Genomic DNA, 16,013 nt, shown 5'->3' on the forward strand with positions numbered 1-16,013 from the left:
GCAAATTAATTTTATCATTTAGTTAGACTACTTTTTAAATGGGTATATTTTTTTAGATTTTAGGATTAGTTGGATGTTGGTGATTTATTTTAAATGATGAAGTTTTAATATTAATCTTATATTAGTATGAGTGGTGACCGTTAATTTATTTTAGGAGCTATACTTTTAATTAATTACTTAATGCGAAAAATTATAAATTTTTCCGTAAAGATTAAAGTAGTAGTATTTTAAGATACGGTTCATGACAGTTGGTATCAGAGCCCAAGGTTTCTCGATATAGGGTTTTGCCACTACTGGTTGCGAGAAGCTCATGAAGTAACGCCTACGATTTTAAATGCATTAAGTATTAAGTACGAGTTTCTTTAAACTGCATGTTTAAGTTTTTAAATCACTTTAGCATGTTATATGAGTAATTCAGTTATGGATGTTGTTTACGTGTTGGGTTAAATTCTGGTACAGTATGCCTCCTACATGTGTTATTGATCATGAGAGCCGTGAGGCTCGTGATGATCAGAGAGCTTCCCCTCCACGTCCAACACCAGACCTTCAGGCTCAGATGCTCGAGGAAATGACTCATTTCTTTGCGCAGTTTGCGAGGAACAATGCTGAGGTGGATAGGAAGACAAGGCCTGAGGCAGTGTATGAGCGATTCCCGAAGATGGACCCTAAGGACATTGGGGGTACGACTGATCCCATGGTGGCAGAGGGATGGATTAAGTCCATAGTGGGGATCTTTACCTTTATGGAACTACAGAATACTGATAGGGTTATTTGCTGAAGGACGATGCTCCATTATGGTGGGAAGGAGCATCAGTGTCGGTGAATCTGCAAACTCCGACTTGGGAAGGCTTCAAGGAGGTTTTCTACTCCAAGTACTTTACAGAAGAGGTACACTCCCGACTGACTAGGGAGTTTATGACTTTGAGACAAGGAGACAACAGGGTGGCGGAGTTCGTGAGGAAGTTTGAGCAAGGGTGTCATTTCGTGCCCCTGATAGCTAATGAAGCAAGGGAGATAATGAGGCATTTCTTGGATGGATTACAGCTGATCTTGCGCCGTGATGTTCGTGTAGCTGGTCCTCCTACCTATGCCGTTGTAGTGACCAGAGCTTTGGCAACTGAACACGATCATAAGGACATTGAGATTTACAGGCAGGGGAAGAGGCCCCCTCAGGCTCCGCAGCAACGGTTTCAGCAGCCAACTAAGAGGCCGTTTCAATGGCCTAAAAGGGAAAAGGACAGCAACCACAGAAGAAGGCTGCTCAGAAACTTACTGAATATTCGGTGTGCCCAAAGTTCAGTCGCAAGCATGAGAAAGAGTGTCTAGGGGGTTCTGGCAAGTGATTCAAGTGTGGATCCACTGACCACATGCTCAAGAACTCTCCACAGTGGAAGTAGCCGACTCAGGGCCGTGTCGTTGCGATGCATGCCGAGGAGGTAGATCCAGTGATATGAATCCACCTAACTCCACCTCAAAAGCTAGCTCATCAGAGGAAGATTGTGAGTTCATATATATTTTGCCCAAAACAACTCTTGCTAACCGATGTGGGACACATCATTCCCGACCCCTTTAGACTGCACGTCCTCGTGCCAACTCCTTCGTTAATCTGCACTCCAGGGCACTTCCAGGCATTCCCGACCCCTTTAGACTTTACGTCCTCGTGCCAACTCCTTCATTAACCCGCACTCTAGGGCACTTCTAGGCATTCCCGACCCCTTTAGATTGTACGTCCTCGTTCCAACTCCTTCGTTAACCCGCACTCCAGGGCACTTCCAGGAACATGCACCCACACGACCAGTCAAGAGTATGGCTCTGATACCAAATGATGTGAATCCTCGTACGAATAAATAGCAAACACGATCTATTTAGAATCGCGTCCTCAATTCAATAACGAACAAAGAATCGTTGTTGTCTCGATCTTTTGAATCAAGTGTGTGTGTGTGTGTGTGATTTTCACCTCTAAACTATGAAAAGTTTAGCAACAAATAATCACGAAATAAAAAACCGAATTTATGACGAACCTTCAAAGAACTCGTCTTTGACAATCCGCGTAAGAACGATTGACAAACGCCACAAAGTAAAACTTTGATAAGTTTGATTTTTGAAGAACAAAGCAAGAGCCTTGAAAGTTGAGAGAAAAATCTCAAAGTTTGATATTCAATCAATAATAATCTGAATTGTCTCAAAAAATTCGTCCAATATCTTTTACATACTCAAAAGATAACAATATCTAGTTGCCAAAATAATAGGACTCTAATCAAAGAAACAAATAATTTCTCGAAAACGACCTCACGCTCGGGCGGTAGAATATGACCGCTAGAGCGCCGAGGTTTCTAGCCTATTCGCGCTCGAGCAGTAGAAAATGCCTGCTCGGGCGCCGAGTATTCTGGAAATCAACTCTTGGGCAGTACATTTGGCGCTCGGGCGGTAGTATTTTACCGCTCGGGCGCGGAGCATTCTGGACGTTTTCTTCATTCATCACTTGAATGGTGTTCTTGTGACTCCCAAACTCAATCCCATGCATCACGAAGACTTCCGCACTCCGCACCTCGCTTGTAAGTCCTTCTCTTTTGCTCATAAGCCCATGCAATCCTTCCTTGAATCTCTTCAGTCGCCCCCTCGTGATTGGTCCCTTCGGCAAATCTAAAGGGTCCCATGCTTTCCTTGGGGCTTGACCATCCGCGTTCGCATCATCCAGACTCTGCACTCTTGACAGGTAATATAACTCATTCAACACTGTATTATTTATTGGAATTTATTATGCATGGTTTGAATTTTTGGGTATAATAATAGGGTATTTTCGAAATCTGTTTGAGAAATTTGGGATAGTGAATTTAGCACGTGCAGGAGATTAAGTTTATCCTTTTTTGAGAATTGTTGGGTTGAGTGTATAATAATATTATCTCAAGGAAGATCTATATAGAGGGAGTAGCCACAAATGCTCTATTAGATTCCGATTCTCTCATTCTTTTATATCAGACAGCTTTGTGAGATTTTTGGACGTCAAGCCCACCAGGCTCAACGTGAGTTATATTGTGACCATTCCATTTGGAGAGAAACTGTCTACTTCTAAAGAGGTCAGAAACTTGAGTCTCGAGCTACATGGCCACACAGTCTATGCTGACCTTATAGTATTGCCGATGCCTGAGTTTGACATCATCCTAGGAATGGATTGGTTATCAAAGAATGGAGTAACAATCGACTTCCAACAAAAATCATTGAGGGTCTGACCATTAGGTAAAGAGGAGTTTGTATTTGAGCCAAGCGGATGCAGCAGCACGCCGCAGATGATATCAGAGATTTTCCTGATGCATTCCCTGACGACATCTTGGGTATCCCACCTGAGCGCGAGGTGGAGTTTTCAATTGATCGTATGCCAAGCACCTTGCCAATATCCAAGGCACCATATCGATTAGCGCCCACAGAGATAAAGTATCTCAAACAGCAAATACAAGATCTATTGGACAAAGATTCATACGCCCTAGTTGGTCACCTTGGGCACACCAGTAATATTCTTGAAGAAGAAGGATGGAAGCATGAAGCTTTGCATCGACTACAGGGAGTTGAACAGAGTTACAATGAAGAATAAGTACCCACTTCCTAGGATCGAGGACTTATTAGACAAATTGCAAGGAGCTTATGTGTTTTCTAAGATAGATCTTTGCTCCGGGTATCATCAGCTAAGGGTGAAAGACACAGATGTGCACAAGACTGTCTTCAGGACTCGTTATGTGCATTACGAGTTCCTAGTGATGCCGTTTGGATTGGCACATGCTCCAGCGATCTTCATGGATCTCATGAATCAAGTATTTCAGCCTTACTTGCATCATTTTGTCATCATATTCATAGATGACATCCTCATTTATTCAAAGAACCATGAGGAGCATGAACATCATCTACACACTGAATTGCAAATACTGCAAAATCGTAAGTTGTTTGCAAAATTCATCAAGTGTGAATTTTGGTTAGAGAATGTGGCATTTTTTGGGACATGGTATTTCTATTAGTGGCATTGAAGTTGAGCCGTCCAAAGTGGAAATAGTGAAGGAATGGGTTGAGCCAAATAACGCATCTGAGATCCGCAGTTTCTTGAGCTTAGCGGGTTACTATAGAAAATTCATCCAGGGATTTTCTTCTATTACAGTGCCACTCACCTTGTTGACAAAGAAGAATGCCAAGTTTTTATGGAGTGCCGACTGGCAGAAACGCTTTGACACTTTGAAGCAAGCTCTTATAACAGCGCCAGTTTTAGCCATGCCTTCAGGGCAAGGCAACTTTGTGTTGTACATCGATGCTTCTAAACTCGGATTTTGCGCTGTACTGAAGCATCATGGCCGAGTCATCACATATACCTCAAGACAGTTGAAGATGCACGAAAAGAACTATCCGACTCATGATCTGGAGTTAGCTGCCGTGGTTTTTGCCTTGAAAATATGGAGACACTATGAAACGACTGCTACTTAAAATGCTACTAAAAATTTTATTATTTTTTTTGTAAGCTTGTTCTCGAAAATATATTTAAATGCATGCATGAAATATCAACTGTAAATCACACATTTTAACATAAGAGGGTTCCAATATTGGTAAAACTACTACAGTTAAAAATATGTCAAGTCATCAAACTCTAGCCAGTCTTTAAAAATATATCAAGTAAGAACCATGCAAAAATACTGACAATCATCAACATAAATAAAATAGTATGAAAATATCCACGATCTCGCCTAACTCCTAAACATGATGTGCAGAAAGTATGGTACTCGGGTTAGCGTGCGCACATTCAGCCCCGCGTACTCAGTTTTCAGCACCTCCAATCTCCTGGAGAATATGCTCACTTGCACCATTTATGTAATAGCCGAGCCCGGTGTACGGTACGGTTTAAGTTTTCGTATGTTATAGATTTATTGATTAAGTTTAAGTTTAGTTGTGATGTTAAGAGTTGTGATTATGGGCCATAGTATTGTTTGTTATTTTGTCTTGAGGTGTGGTTGATATTGTTAGTTGTTGGTTGTTGCGTTGTTTCAGTGTTTTGGTTCGATTTTAGTTGCCTTAGATTTTGTCTTGGCCGTGACCAGACCGCACCCGCACTCAGTGTAAGGACCGCACCCGCGGTCGTAATTGTTGGATTTTGTGGGTTTTACCGTGGATTCACCGCACCCGCGGTGATGTTAGTACCGCACCCGCGGTGTAGACCGTACCCGCGGTAATTGTAGGACCGCACCCGCGATCGTCGATTTCAGAATTTTTGGTGGAGTGCCGTGAGCTTACCGCACCCGCGGTACAAGAGTAGCGCACCCGCGGTGATGAACAGTAGAGGTATGGTCGAGATTTTAAAGTGCTTTTTGGATAAGTTGACTTCACTTTTTCCCTTTCCTTTCTTCTCCATCTCGATTTTCTCTTGGAAGACAAGGGTTTTCTCTTATTTCTTTCATTTCCCATCTTTGATTCAAGATTCTAGTTGGATTTTCGAGTTGAGATCGAGGTTCTTGGTTGCTCTAAGAAGTTAAGGTAAGCTTTTGGTTGTTTTATTTCTTGGTTTTGGAGAAGAGATGATTTGGGTTTGTTGTATTTGTTGGTTTAATGGGTTATTTGACTTATGTTCTTGGATATTGAGTTGATGATGGTGTTATTAATGGACTATTGTTGTAGGTGGTGTATCAAGAGCTTAGATTGAGGTGTTCTTGTGGTTTGTAAGTGGAATTTCATCCCTTGTGCTCACATGACTATATTTGTATTGTGTTTCAAAGATTTTAATGTGTTATTCCCTTCATTGGCTTCATAATTATGTATTGATTCACTTGTATATCTATTGGAGGCATTGTATGTCTCAATTGTATTGAAATGGGAATACAAAGAGTATAGTTTCCAAAGTGTTTGATAAATGTCAAAGAGAGAGTTTAAATGTTTTATGGATTGATAGATACATAGTCAGAGATTGCATGCAATTAGTTGATCAACGACCAAAGGCTTATATCCCTCAGAGTTATCGATTTATATCGATGGGATACGAGCACCACAGACAGAGTTACTATTGACATCAATCCATACCAGAGAAAAGAGAAATACCATCTCATTGTTATTGTTATTGCTATGTTAATTATGATTCATAGATTGATGGTATTCAATGTTTTAAAGCCATGTTTTACAGAGTATGCTATGTTCATTGCTATGTAAGAGTTCCACTTGCTGAGTTTTATACTCATTTCAGTTATTTCATGTGATGCAGATAAGAGCGACGGACCGGGACGTTGACTGTGGACAGGGGGTCATATGCATGCCATGTTGGAAGGAAGATTTTTGGACATGATCATAAGAATGATATTTTGTATTTTGCTTTGTCATTTAAATGATCATATATATATTTTATTGTAAAGATGTTTGAAGAAATGTATTTTGAAACTCCTTCCATATATTTGAAAGAAAATTTTAAATTCCGCTGTATTTTAATTGTAACGGGTCAAGGTGTCACATTTAGTGGTATCAGAGCACCGTTCTTCGGACCAAAGCATATGACTTCGTCTACTTTCAACTGTCCGGGTATGTTTTCTTTGCATCTATCCATTGTTATCTATTGATTTACTTTTGTGAGCACATTTTAGAGTATGCCTCCTAAGAGGAAAGCCGTAGAGGGTGAGGATAGTTCTTCCTCTAGAGTTGTCGACGAGTTCGGCAAGTTGCTTAAAGAGCAGGTCAAAGTCCATAGCGAGCAGATTCAACAGCTGCTTCGATTGCAAGGAACAGGACAGGGTAGAGGCCAAGTGAGAGGCCAAGTAGCTCAGGCAGTTGGCACTGATGCCGTCTTTTCTGCCTTTCAAGAGAATGGATCCACCAGAATTCGCAGGTAGCACTGATCCGTTAGTGGTTGTCAAGTGGGTCAAAGCACTTGAAGCAATCTTCGACCATCTCCAGTATGAAGATAAAGACAGGATCAGCTGTGCAGTTTTCCTGTTATTCAAGGCTGCACGTATCTGGTGGAAGGCGACCAAGGTTGGTGTTGATCTACCGGCTTTGAAGTGGTCAGAGTTCACCGATCTTTTCTATGACAAGTACTTTCCCGACGCCCTTCGAGCTAGGAAGGTGACTGAGTTCTTGGAGCTTCGACAGGGAGGCATGAACGTTGATGAGTACATTCTCAAGTTCGAAGAGGGTTGCCTATTTGCTCCGTATATTGCTTCAAACGACAAGGACAAAGGTGCTCATTTCATTCGAGGCCTTCGTGCAGAGATCAGGAGAGATATCAACATGTCCAAGGCCGTGACTTTCAAAGAGATCGTGTCTAAGGCGTTGTTGGCCGAACAAGACGAGAAGGATATCGCCAGAGAGAGGCAGGAGAGGCATCAAGCTATTGCTCAGAGAGGTCAGGGCTCGAATCAAAGAGGCAAAGACCGTTTCAAAGGGAAGGGTAAGATGGAATCGAGTCCTAGACCACCGTCAGTTCCAGTTGATCCCGAGAAGCCGCTGTGTCCTAAGTGCAGCAGACATCATCGAGGACATTGCTAAAGATTGTCCAAGGGGAGCGAGCAAGGATAAGGTGCAGGGTCGCATATTTACGATGACCAAGGAAGGTATAAACCATAATTCTTCTGTGATCTCTAGCGCTATTTTAATTTCAGGCAGAGTAGCTATGACTTTGATTGATACAGGTGCTACTCATTCTTTTATGTCTGAATTGTTTTTGAGATCGTTGGGTGTAGTTCCTTCTGTTCTTCCCCTCCAGTTCAATGTTGTTTTGCCTTCGGGGGACGTGTTGTGCCCGACGTCTGTTGTTTATGCATGTCCTGTTCGTATTGAGGAGCGAGTTGTTTTTGCTGATTTGATTGTTATCCCGATGGTCGCCTTTGATGTTATTCTTGGCATGGATTTGCTGTCGACCTATCATGCTGTTATTGATTGCGTTGCTAAGAGGGTGACCTTTGCAGATGATGGCATCAAGGGAGGAGTTCTCGCCAGTGCAGGTACTTCGCTGGTCCTTCCTTTTATTTCTTGTCTTGAGGCTGAGAAGTTGATGTGTAGAGATTGTGATGTATTTCTGGCTTCGATTGTGGATGTGGTGTAAGGCTCGAGAATTGTCAATTGGCATTGATGTGAGACTTGAAACCATGAGAATGCATGACATATAGAGTGGAATTTTTGAAGCATGGCCGAAGCCACACCGCACCCGCGGTGTTAGAGATACAGCACCCGCGGTGCATTGAGAGGAAATTAGTGAAATTGTGCGAACAGACACCGCACCCGCGGTGCTAGCAAGACCGCACCCGCGGTGTGAGACCGCACCCGCGGTCATGTAAGGACAGCACCCGCGGTCTAGGTGCTGCATTTTTGGGATGAACTCGCCGTGAGCACAGCGCACCCGCGCTGCTAGTATACCGCACCCGCGGTAGTGCGTGTCATTTGAAAAATAAAGACACTTGTTCCTTGCCATGCAATACAAGGGTATGTGGCTTCATTTCCTTGCCATTTCAGTAGCAAGCACCGAGGGAATTCCAGAGAGAAAGCTTCCAAGTTCTTGTAGTTAAAAATTAAATCATGCAAGATTTAGCCGTCCGAATTAGATTCCGAGTTGAGATTCTTGTTTCTCTCTACAAGAGCTAGCTAAAGATGTAAGTATTATCCATTTTCAGCATGTTTCGAAATAATGATGTTGGGGAAATTCAGATTTGAGTTAAAATATGAGTTCGTGATATATTGAGCATGATATATTCGTTGTCGGATCGATTTTCGGACACCGTAGGCTATTGTTTCGATTTTCAGCATGTGTTAAGTTACGGTTGTTCAGATTTCAGCCTATGTATTGAGGTGTGATGAGATTATGAGTTGATTATGATCGAGTATGATATTCTTGAGTTATCGGTATCGAAGAATTATGCCGTTACGCCGTCGAATTGCATTGAAACCGATGTTAGCTTTGTATATTGATTTGTTTGAGATGTATATGATTGAAGTGCACATTGTTTATGCCATTTCAGATTTGTATTGGCTATTGTGAACTCGAGACTTCGACTACGACACCGACGATTCGACAAGAAAGGTATAATTCATGTGGTCACGGGATTGCACAACTCGATTCAGATTTGATACGAGTTTCCCTAAATCACATACTAGATTGTTATTACATTGATTATGTAATGCCTTGTTTATTGATTTATATTCGAGTCCTGAGATAGGAGAGATTGGCAGACTTGCCAAAACTAGACGTTTCGGTGTATCGACGCATAGGAGCAGATTTGCTATATGTGTAGACCCTCGATACAGAGTTGACCGAAGTCTAGGAATAAGACGTACCGTTGCCCCGAGTGGTTGGGTAGGTAACAGACCGTCTTATTCACACCGGGATCCCTAGATTAGAAAAGAGTCGAGTCATGATTTGAATTGTCGAATACAGATTTGTATTCTACTACATGTTTAGATGTATATTCATGTTACTTGATTTATGCTATGCATTTGTACATGATTTATTACATTGCATGCATCCATGTTTTATACTGGGATATGTTCTCACCGGAGTTATCCGGCTGTTGTCGTGTCTGTATGTGTGCATGGCAACAGGTGGGGCAGGATCGGGGTCACGAGCTAGATGAGAGATGATGATAGCGTGGAGATCTCGGGCATTGCAGATTACTAGTGTTTTCTTATGAAACTTGTACTACTTATGTTTGTAGTTGTCATGTGAACACTAGTGTATGTTTGTACGAACAGACTTGTATGTACATTACGTTGTTTAATTTCTATCGAGATATTTTATGCTTTAGTTAATACATTTGAATTAAAATTAAAAGCAAAATTTTGACCCACATTTTCGAACAAAGATCCAATTAAATCCCAAAAGAATAGAGTTAGAGCCCGGGTCCCCACAACAGGTGGTATCAGAGCTGTATGTTCTGTAGACTGAGATAGAATAGAATGAGCGGGGTAGATCGAGTCATCTTCCTTGCTTTTGAGATGCTAGCATGCTTTATTGCTTTCCCTATTATATGTTGTGTTGTATTATCTGAATTGATTTACAGCATTTCAAGCCTGAATCAGAACCGATTCTCGATCAGAGGTATATGATCAGAGGAGGGCTGAGACAGATGACATTGGGTGGGTACTAATCAGTTTGATAATCAGATTTATGCCGCCTAGACGAGTGCCACAGCCAGAGCAGGGTAGCATATCAGGTGTACAGATGGATGTTACCGCTACACCGATGGAGACTTTATTGAAGAGATTCCAGTCTTTCCATCCGCCTACCCTGAAGGGCACAGAGAGTGCAGTAGAGTGCGAGAGCTGGCTTGATGATATCGAGATGTTATTTGAGTCTTTGGCATATACTGATGAGCGACGTGTGAAACTGATAGGGCATCAGATGCAAGAGGTTGCCAAGAGCTGGTGGTTGACTACGAAGAGAGCCTTGGAGCACCGAGGCATTGATATCACGTGGAAAGTTTTTAAAGATGAGTTCTACCAGCGATTCTTCCCCGTTTCCTACCGAAAGGATAAAGGAGCTGAATTTGCAAATCTGAGGCAGGGACAATGGAATATGGAGGAGTATGTGGCTAAATTTTCTGCATTGTTACGATTTGCACCGCATGTGGCCGGAAACGATGAGGCAGTGGCCGATCAGTTCATCAACGGGCTGAATCCCGATGTCTTTACTTTGGTGAACACGGGCCGGCCTAGTACTTTTTCAGAGGCACTGAACCGAGCGAAGGGAGCAGAGGCTGGCTTGATCAGGCAGCGAGGGGCTTCCTACGGTGTTCAGGGGCAGAGACTGCCACAGTCCACGACCGTACAGTTTCCACCACCTCCTCCTCGTTTTGACAGTGGAGCTAGTGGTAGTGGCAAGAAGGATTTTCTGAAGGCTAAAGGCAAACAGTTTAAGAAATCTGGGAGTAGTTCATCGAGTTCGAGTGGATCTCGACAGAGAGGTCAGGGGTCAGAGTATAGTGGCGCATACTGTGGTTCGTGCGCAGGGCGACATGCGACGGAGTAGTGTCAAGGAGTTCTGGGACGCTGCAACATCTGTAGGCAACAGGGACATTTCGCCAGAGTTTGTCCCCAGAGAGGTGCACAACGATTCCAGAGCACAGGATCATCAGCACCAGCGCCACAGATGGAGAGACAGGCATCCTCTGTGCACTCCTTTCAGCCACCCTCCACACAGACCCAGCAGAGACCAGGAGGTAGTCAGACTGTGAGTCAGCCTCCCCGACAGCAGGCACGTGTTTTTGCCCTGACAGAGGAGCAGGCGCAGGAGGCGCCAGATGACGTCATTGCAGGTAGTTGTTTTCTTTGTGGTTATCCTGCATATGTGTTGATAGACACAGGGGCATCACATACATTCATATCTGAACATTTTGCATTGAGACATGCATTGCCTGTTGAGTCGATGTCGACAGTAGTGTCTATAGCTTCTCCGTTGGGAAGTGGCTTGATATCTGTGACTACTGTTAGACACTGTATGCTTCAGTTTGAGGGGCATGAGATCGATCTTGATTGTGTAGTACTTGGTTTAGCTGATTTTGATTGTATAGTTGGCATAGATATGTTGACCAAGTACAGGGCCACGGTAGATTGTTTCCACAAGATTGTCAGATTCAGACCCGAAATGACAGACGAGTGGAAATTTTACGGCAAGGGTTCCAGATCTCGGATTCCCTTAGTATCTGCTCTGACTATGAGTAGATTTCTTCAGAGAGGAGCAGAGGGCTTTCTTGTATATTCAGTAGATTTACTGAAGTCGAGCCCAGCATTGGCAGATTTGCCAGTGGTTTGCGAGTTTGCAGATGTTTTTCCTGATGAGATTCCAGGATTACCTCCAGTTCGAGAGGTTGATTTCAGCATAGACCTTGTGCCAGGCAGTGTTCCTATTTCAAGAGCTCCGTATAGGATGGCGCCAGTTGAACTGAAAGAGTTGAAAGCACAGTTGGAGGATCTTCTGTCCAAGGGATATATCAGACCCAGTGTATCACCTTGGGGTGCTCCGGTGCTTTTCGTTAGAAAGAAAGATGGTTCGATGCGACTGTGTATTGATTATAGGCAACTGAATAAGGCAACAGTGAAGAACAAGTATCCTTTGCCTCGCATCGACGATCTGTTTGATCAGTTACAGGGATCTTCAGTATATTCGAAGATTGATTTGAGGTCAGGATATCATCAGCTCCGAGTTAGAGACGTTGATATTCCGAAGACTGCATTCCGAACCAGGTATGGACATTACGAGTTTGTTGTTATGCCTTTCGGTTTGACGAATGCACCAGCGGTTTTCATGAGTTTGATGAACCGTATTTTTCAGAGCTATTTAGATGAATTTGTGATTGTATTTATTGACGACATTTTGGTGTATTCGAAGAGCTTGACCGAGCATGCAGATCACCTGAGGATTGTATTGAAGACTTTGAGGAATGAGCGGTTGTATGCCAAACTGTCCAAGTGTGAATTCTGGCTGAGACAGGTTGTCTTCTTGGGGCACATTATATCTGGAGATGGTATTGCGGTAGATCCGAGTAAAGTTGAGGCTGTGATCAGTTGGCCGAGACCGACTTTTGTGCCAGAGATACGCAGTTTCATGGGTCTAGCCGGGTATTATCGACGTTTTATTCGAGACTTCTCCAGTATAGCGAAGCCAATTACCCAGTTAACACAGAAGAACATGCCATTCATGTGGTCAGAAGAATGTGAGAGCAGTTTTGTAGAGTTGAAGAAGAGGCTGACTAGTGCGCCTGTCTTGACGATTCCTGCAGGTACAGGTGAGTTCGTTGTATACTGTGACGCATCTCACAGAGGGCTTGGATGTGTTCTTATGCAGCGAGGGCACGTGATAGCATACGCCTCTAGACAGCTGAAGCCGCACGAGACTCGTTATCCGATTCATGATCTTGAATTGGCGGCGATTGTGTTTGCACTTAAGATCTGGCGTCATTATCTGTATGGCGAGAAATTCGAGATTTATTCCGATCATAAGAGCTTGAAGTATCTCTTTTCTCAGTCAGAGTTGAACATGAGGCAGCGACGATGGCTTGATCGGCTGAAAGATTTTGATTGCGAGATCAAATACCATCCAGGAAAGTCGAATGCAGCGGCAGACGCCTTGAGTCGAAAGGTATGTTCTTTGTCCTTGTCGACTATAGGTGTATCGAGTTTAGTAGAAGATTGTTGCTTGTCTGGATTGACATTTGATACAGAGAGTAGACCGCTGCGACTTGCTGCGATTCAGATTGAGCCAGATCTGATTTCGAGGATCAAAGAAGCACAAAGAACTGATCCGAGCATGCAGAGATCGATTGATATGGTCAGAGCTGGTCATATATCAGAATATCAGGTCAGAGATTCTGTTCTGTATGTGAATAACCGCTTAGTGGTGCCAGAGATTTCAGATTTGAGACGACAGATCATGTCGGAGTCACACTGTAGTCGGTTCAGCATTCATCCTGGTGGCAGGAAGATGTATAACGACTTGAAGACACAATTTTGGTGGAAACAGATGAAGACAGACATTGCAGAATTCGTGTCTAGATGCCTAAATTGCCAGCGGGTGAAGGCAGAAAGAAAGAAGCCCGGAGGTTTACTTCAGAGTTTGTCTGTTCCTGAATGGAAATGGGATCACATTTCCATGGACTTTGTGACAAAGTTACCTCGATCTTCGCGGGGCTGTGACTCGATTTGGGTTGTGATAGACAGACTGACCAAATCAGCGTGTTTTATTCCGTACCGGATGACCTATCGACATGATCAGATGGCCGAGTTGTATGTCAGAGAGATCGTCAGATTGCATGGTGTGCCGAAGTCGATCGTATCAGATCGTGATCCACGATTCACTTCTCACTTTTGGCACAGCTTGCAGCAGGCTTTGGGTACGACTTTACACCTGAGCACTGCTTATCATCCCCAGACAGACGGACAGTCAGAGCGGACTATCCAGACTTTAGAGGATATGCTGAGAGCTGTAGTACTAGATTTTGGTACTAGTTGGCAAGATTCATTGCCATTGTGTGAGTTTTCATTCGATCTGGTTGTTTAAGTATTTTGTACTTACAGATTCGATTGGGTTGTATTACTGTTTTTCCGCTGTTTTACCTGATTCAGTTTTAATGTTAATTTTGCATGCTTAAGTTCTGATTAGTAGGTGATTCTGGAACGGGTCACTACATTTATGGTATCAGAGCATGCATTAAGATTTTGGGATTTAGAACTGTTCTTTGGGTTTAATCTCTGGTAACTTTTGTAGCTAAAGATGTCTGGTTTTGACGACGATGCTAGTAGTCATGGCAGCGTTGGACGCTGGGGAGACCGCGACGATCGGGAGCGTCGTCGAGAGCATCGAGAACGTCGTCAACACCGTCGTGATGAGCCTCGGAGTTTTAGTATGCATCGGTTCTTGCAGATGGGGCCGAAACCTCTTTCAGGCGGTGAGACCCCGATGTTGCGGAGAACTGGCTTGAGAGGATGGAGAGCTGCTTCAAGACTTTTCAGTGCTCGGCGGAGCAGCAGATTGATACCCTTGATTTCTTGCTGAGGGGTGGTGCGCGCAAGTGGTGGAGGTCTACCTCTGCACCGATAGTTCAGCGACAGGGTCGAGTTCTTTGGGCCGATTTCGAGCCGCTTTCATGTTGCTTTACTTTCCGCCAGTCTCTTCGCAGACCAAGGCATTGAGTTGATCAATCTGAAGCAGGGAAGTTTGTCGTTGTGATGAGTATCAGCAGAAGTCTTTGAGTTGCTTCCGTATGTTCCCATGTCAGTGACAATGCTAGTGCCAAGTATAACCATTTTCTCAGGGCCTCAATCAGGAGATTTATGATCGGGTTGTTGTCTGCGATGATCCGACATCGTATGAGGGCCTTGTGAATTTTGTCGCCAGGCTGAGGGCAGTTTGCTGAGAGGTCGAGCCATGCATTCTGCTCGTCCTACTAGTTCTTTGGGTCCTCGCGCCCAAGCATTCAAGAAAGCTGGATCTACTTCTTCTTCCTCTGGATCTGGAGGAGTTCACCATTTTGGGAAGAAGAGGGGCCCGTGTCAGCACTGCGGGAGGATCATCCGACGAGCGTTGTCGCAAGGTTGCGGGTGCTTGTTACAAGTGCGGTGAGATGGGCCACATGAAGAGAGATTGTCCACAGACGGGCGGAGGATCAGGATCTGGTTCTCAGGCTTCAGTTCTCAGAGGCCACAGCAGGACAGTCTATCTACAGGGTTACCTCCGACCGCGTACTCAAGGGCAGGTCTTTGCTCTTAACCAGGATCAGGCTGCTGAGGAGAACGAGAGAGTTATCGCAGGTTTATTTTATTATGTGGATTACCTGCTTACGTTCTCATTGATACTGGTGCATCTCATTCATTCATATCTGCGAGATTTGCTAAGCGTCATGCATTACCCTTCACTTCTTTGGGCATTGTGGTATCTGTTTCCACACCGATGGGTCATTCGGTGTTAGCTAACGTCTAGTTTTGGGTTGTCCTCTAGAGTTTGAGGGTAATGTTTTAACTGCTAATTTGATGATTCTGCGATGAGGATTTTGATTGCATTCTGGGAATAGATGTGCTGACTGTGTTTAGAGGCTACTGTGGACTGTTACCAGAAGTTTGTGCAGTTTCGTCCAGTTGAGGGCGACAGTTGGTTTTTCTATGGAGAGGGAGCGCGACCCCCGATGCCCGTGGTTTCTGCTCTGAAAGCTTGTCGTGCTTTAGAGTCGGGCGGGGAAGGCTACCTTATCTATGCTATTGATTCGTCCGCAGATATTGTCGGTATCAGTGACATTCCAGTGGTTTGCGATTTTCCGGATGTTTTTCCCGGAGGAGATTCCTGGTTTTCCTCCCGTTCGGGATGTGGATTTCGGCATTGATTTAGTGCCAGGCACGGCACCAATCTCTAGAGCTCCTATCGTTTAGCTCCATCGGAGATGCAAGAATTGAAACAGCAGTTGCAGATCTTCTTGACAAGGGGTATATTCGACCCAGTTTGTCCCGGGGACACCATTTCTTTTTGTCAAAAGAAGGATGGTTCTATGCGGCTCTGCATAGATTATCGGCAGTTGAATCGTGCA

The 16,013-nt window shown here is 43.9% G+C and overlaps 1 protein-coding gene across 1 annotated transcript; it reads left to right on the top strand.

The window, feature by feature from the left end:
* The first annotated feature begins 460 nt into the window (after window positions 1-460).
* Window positions 461-3,230, top strand: LOC140821493 (uncharacterized). Its single transcript, XM_073181984.1, has 3 exons — window positions 461-697; window positions 781-1,283; window positions 2,984-3,230. Exons 1-3 carry the CDS (start codon window positions 461-463, stop codon window positions 3,228-3,230), a joined length of 987 nt encoding a protein of 328 aa, XP_073038085.1.
* Window positions 3,231-16,013: the final 12,783 nt, after the last annotated feature.

Source organism: Primulina eburnea, unplaced genomic scaffold (assembly GCF_022965805.1).
Source record: "Primulina eburnea isolate SZY01 unplaced genomic scaffold, ASM2296580v1 ctg591_ERROPOS1600000+, whole genome shotgun sequence".
In the NCBI taxonomy this organism is placed as follows: Eukaryota; Viridiplantae; Streptophyta; class Magnoliopsida; order Lamiales; family Gesneriaceae; genus Primulina; species Primulina eburnea.

Bases quoted from the DNA above. Each gene is read 5' to 3' on its own strand.
- LOC140821493 (XM_073181984.1), top strand. From the start codon at position 461: ATGCCTCCTACATGTGTTATTGATCATGAGAGCCGTGAGGCTCGTGAT. The intron at 698-780 runs GTGGCAGAGGGA...TATTTGCTGAAG, and splicing joins GGGGTACGACTGATCCCATG to GACGATGCTCCATTATGGTG. The intron at 1,284-2,983 runs GTGTGCCCAAAG...TATATCAGACAG, and splicing joins AGAAACTTACTGAATATTCG to CTTTGTGAGATTTTTGGACG.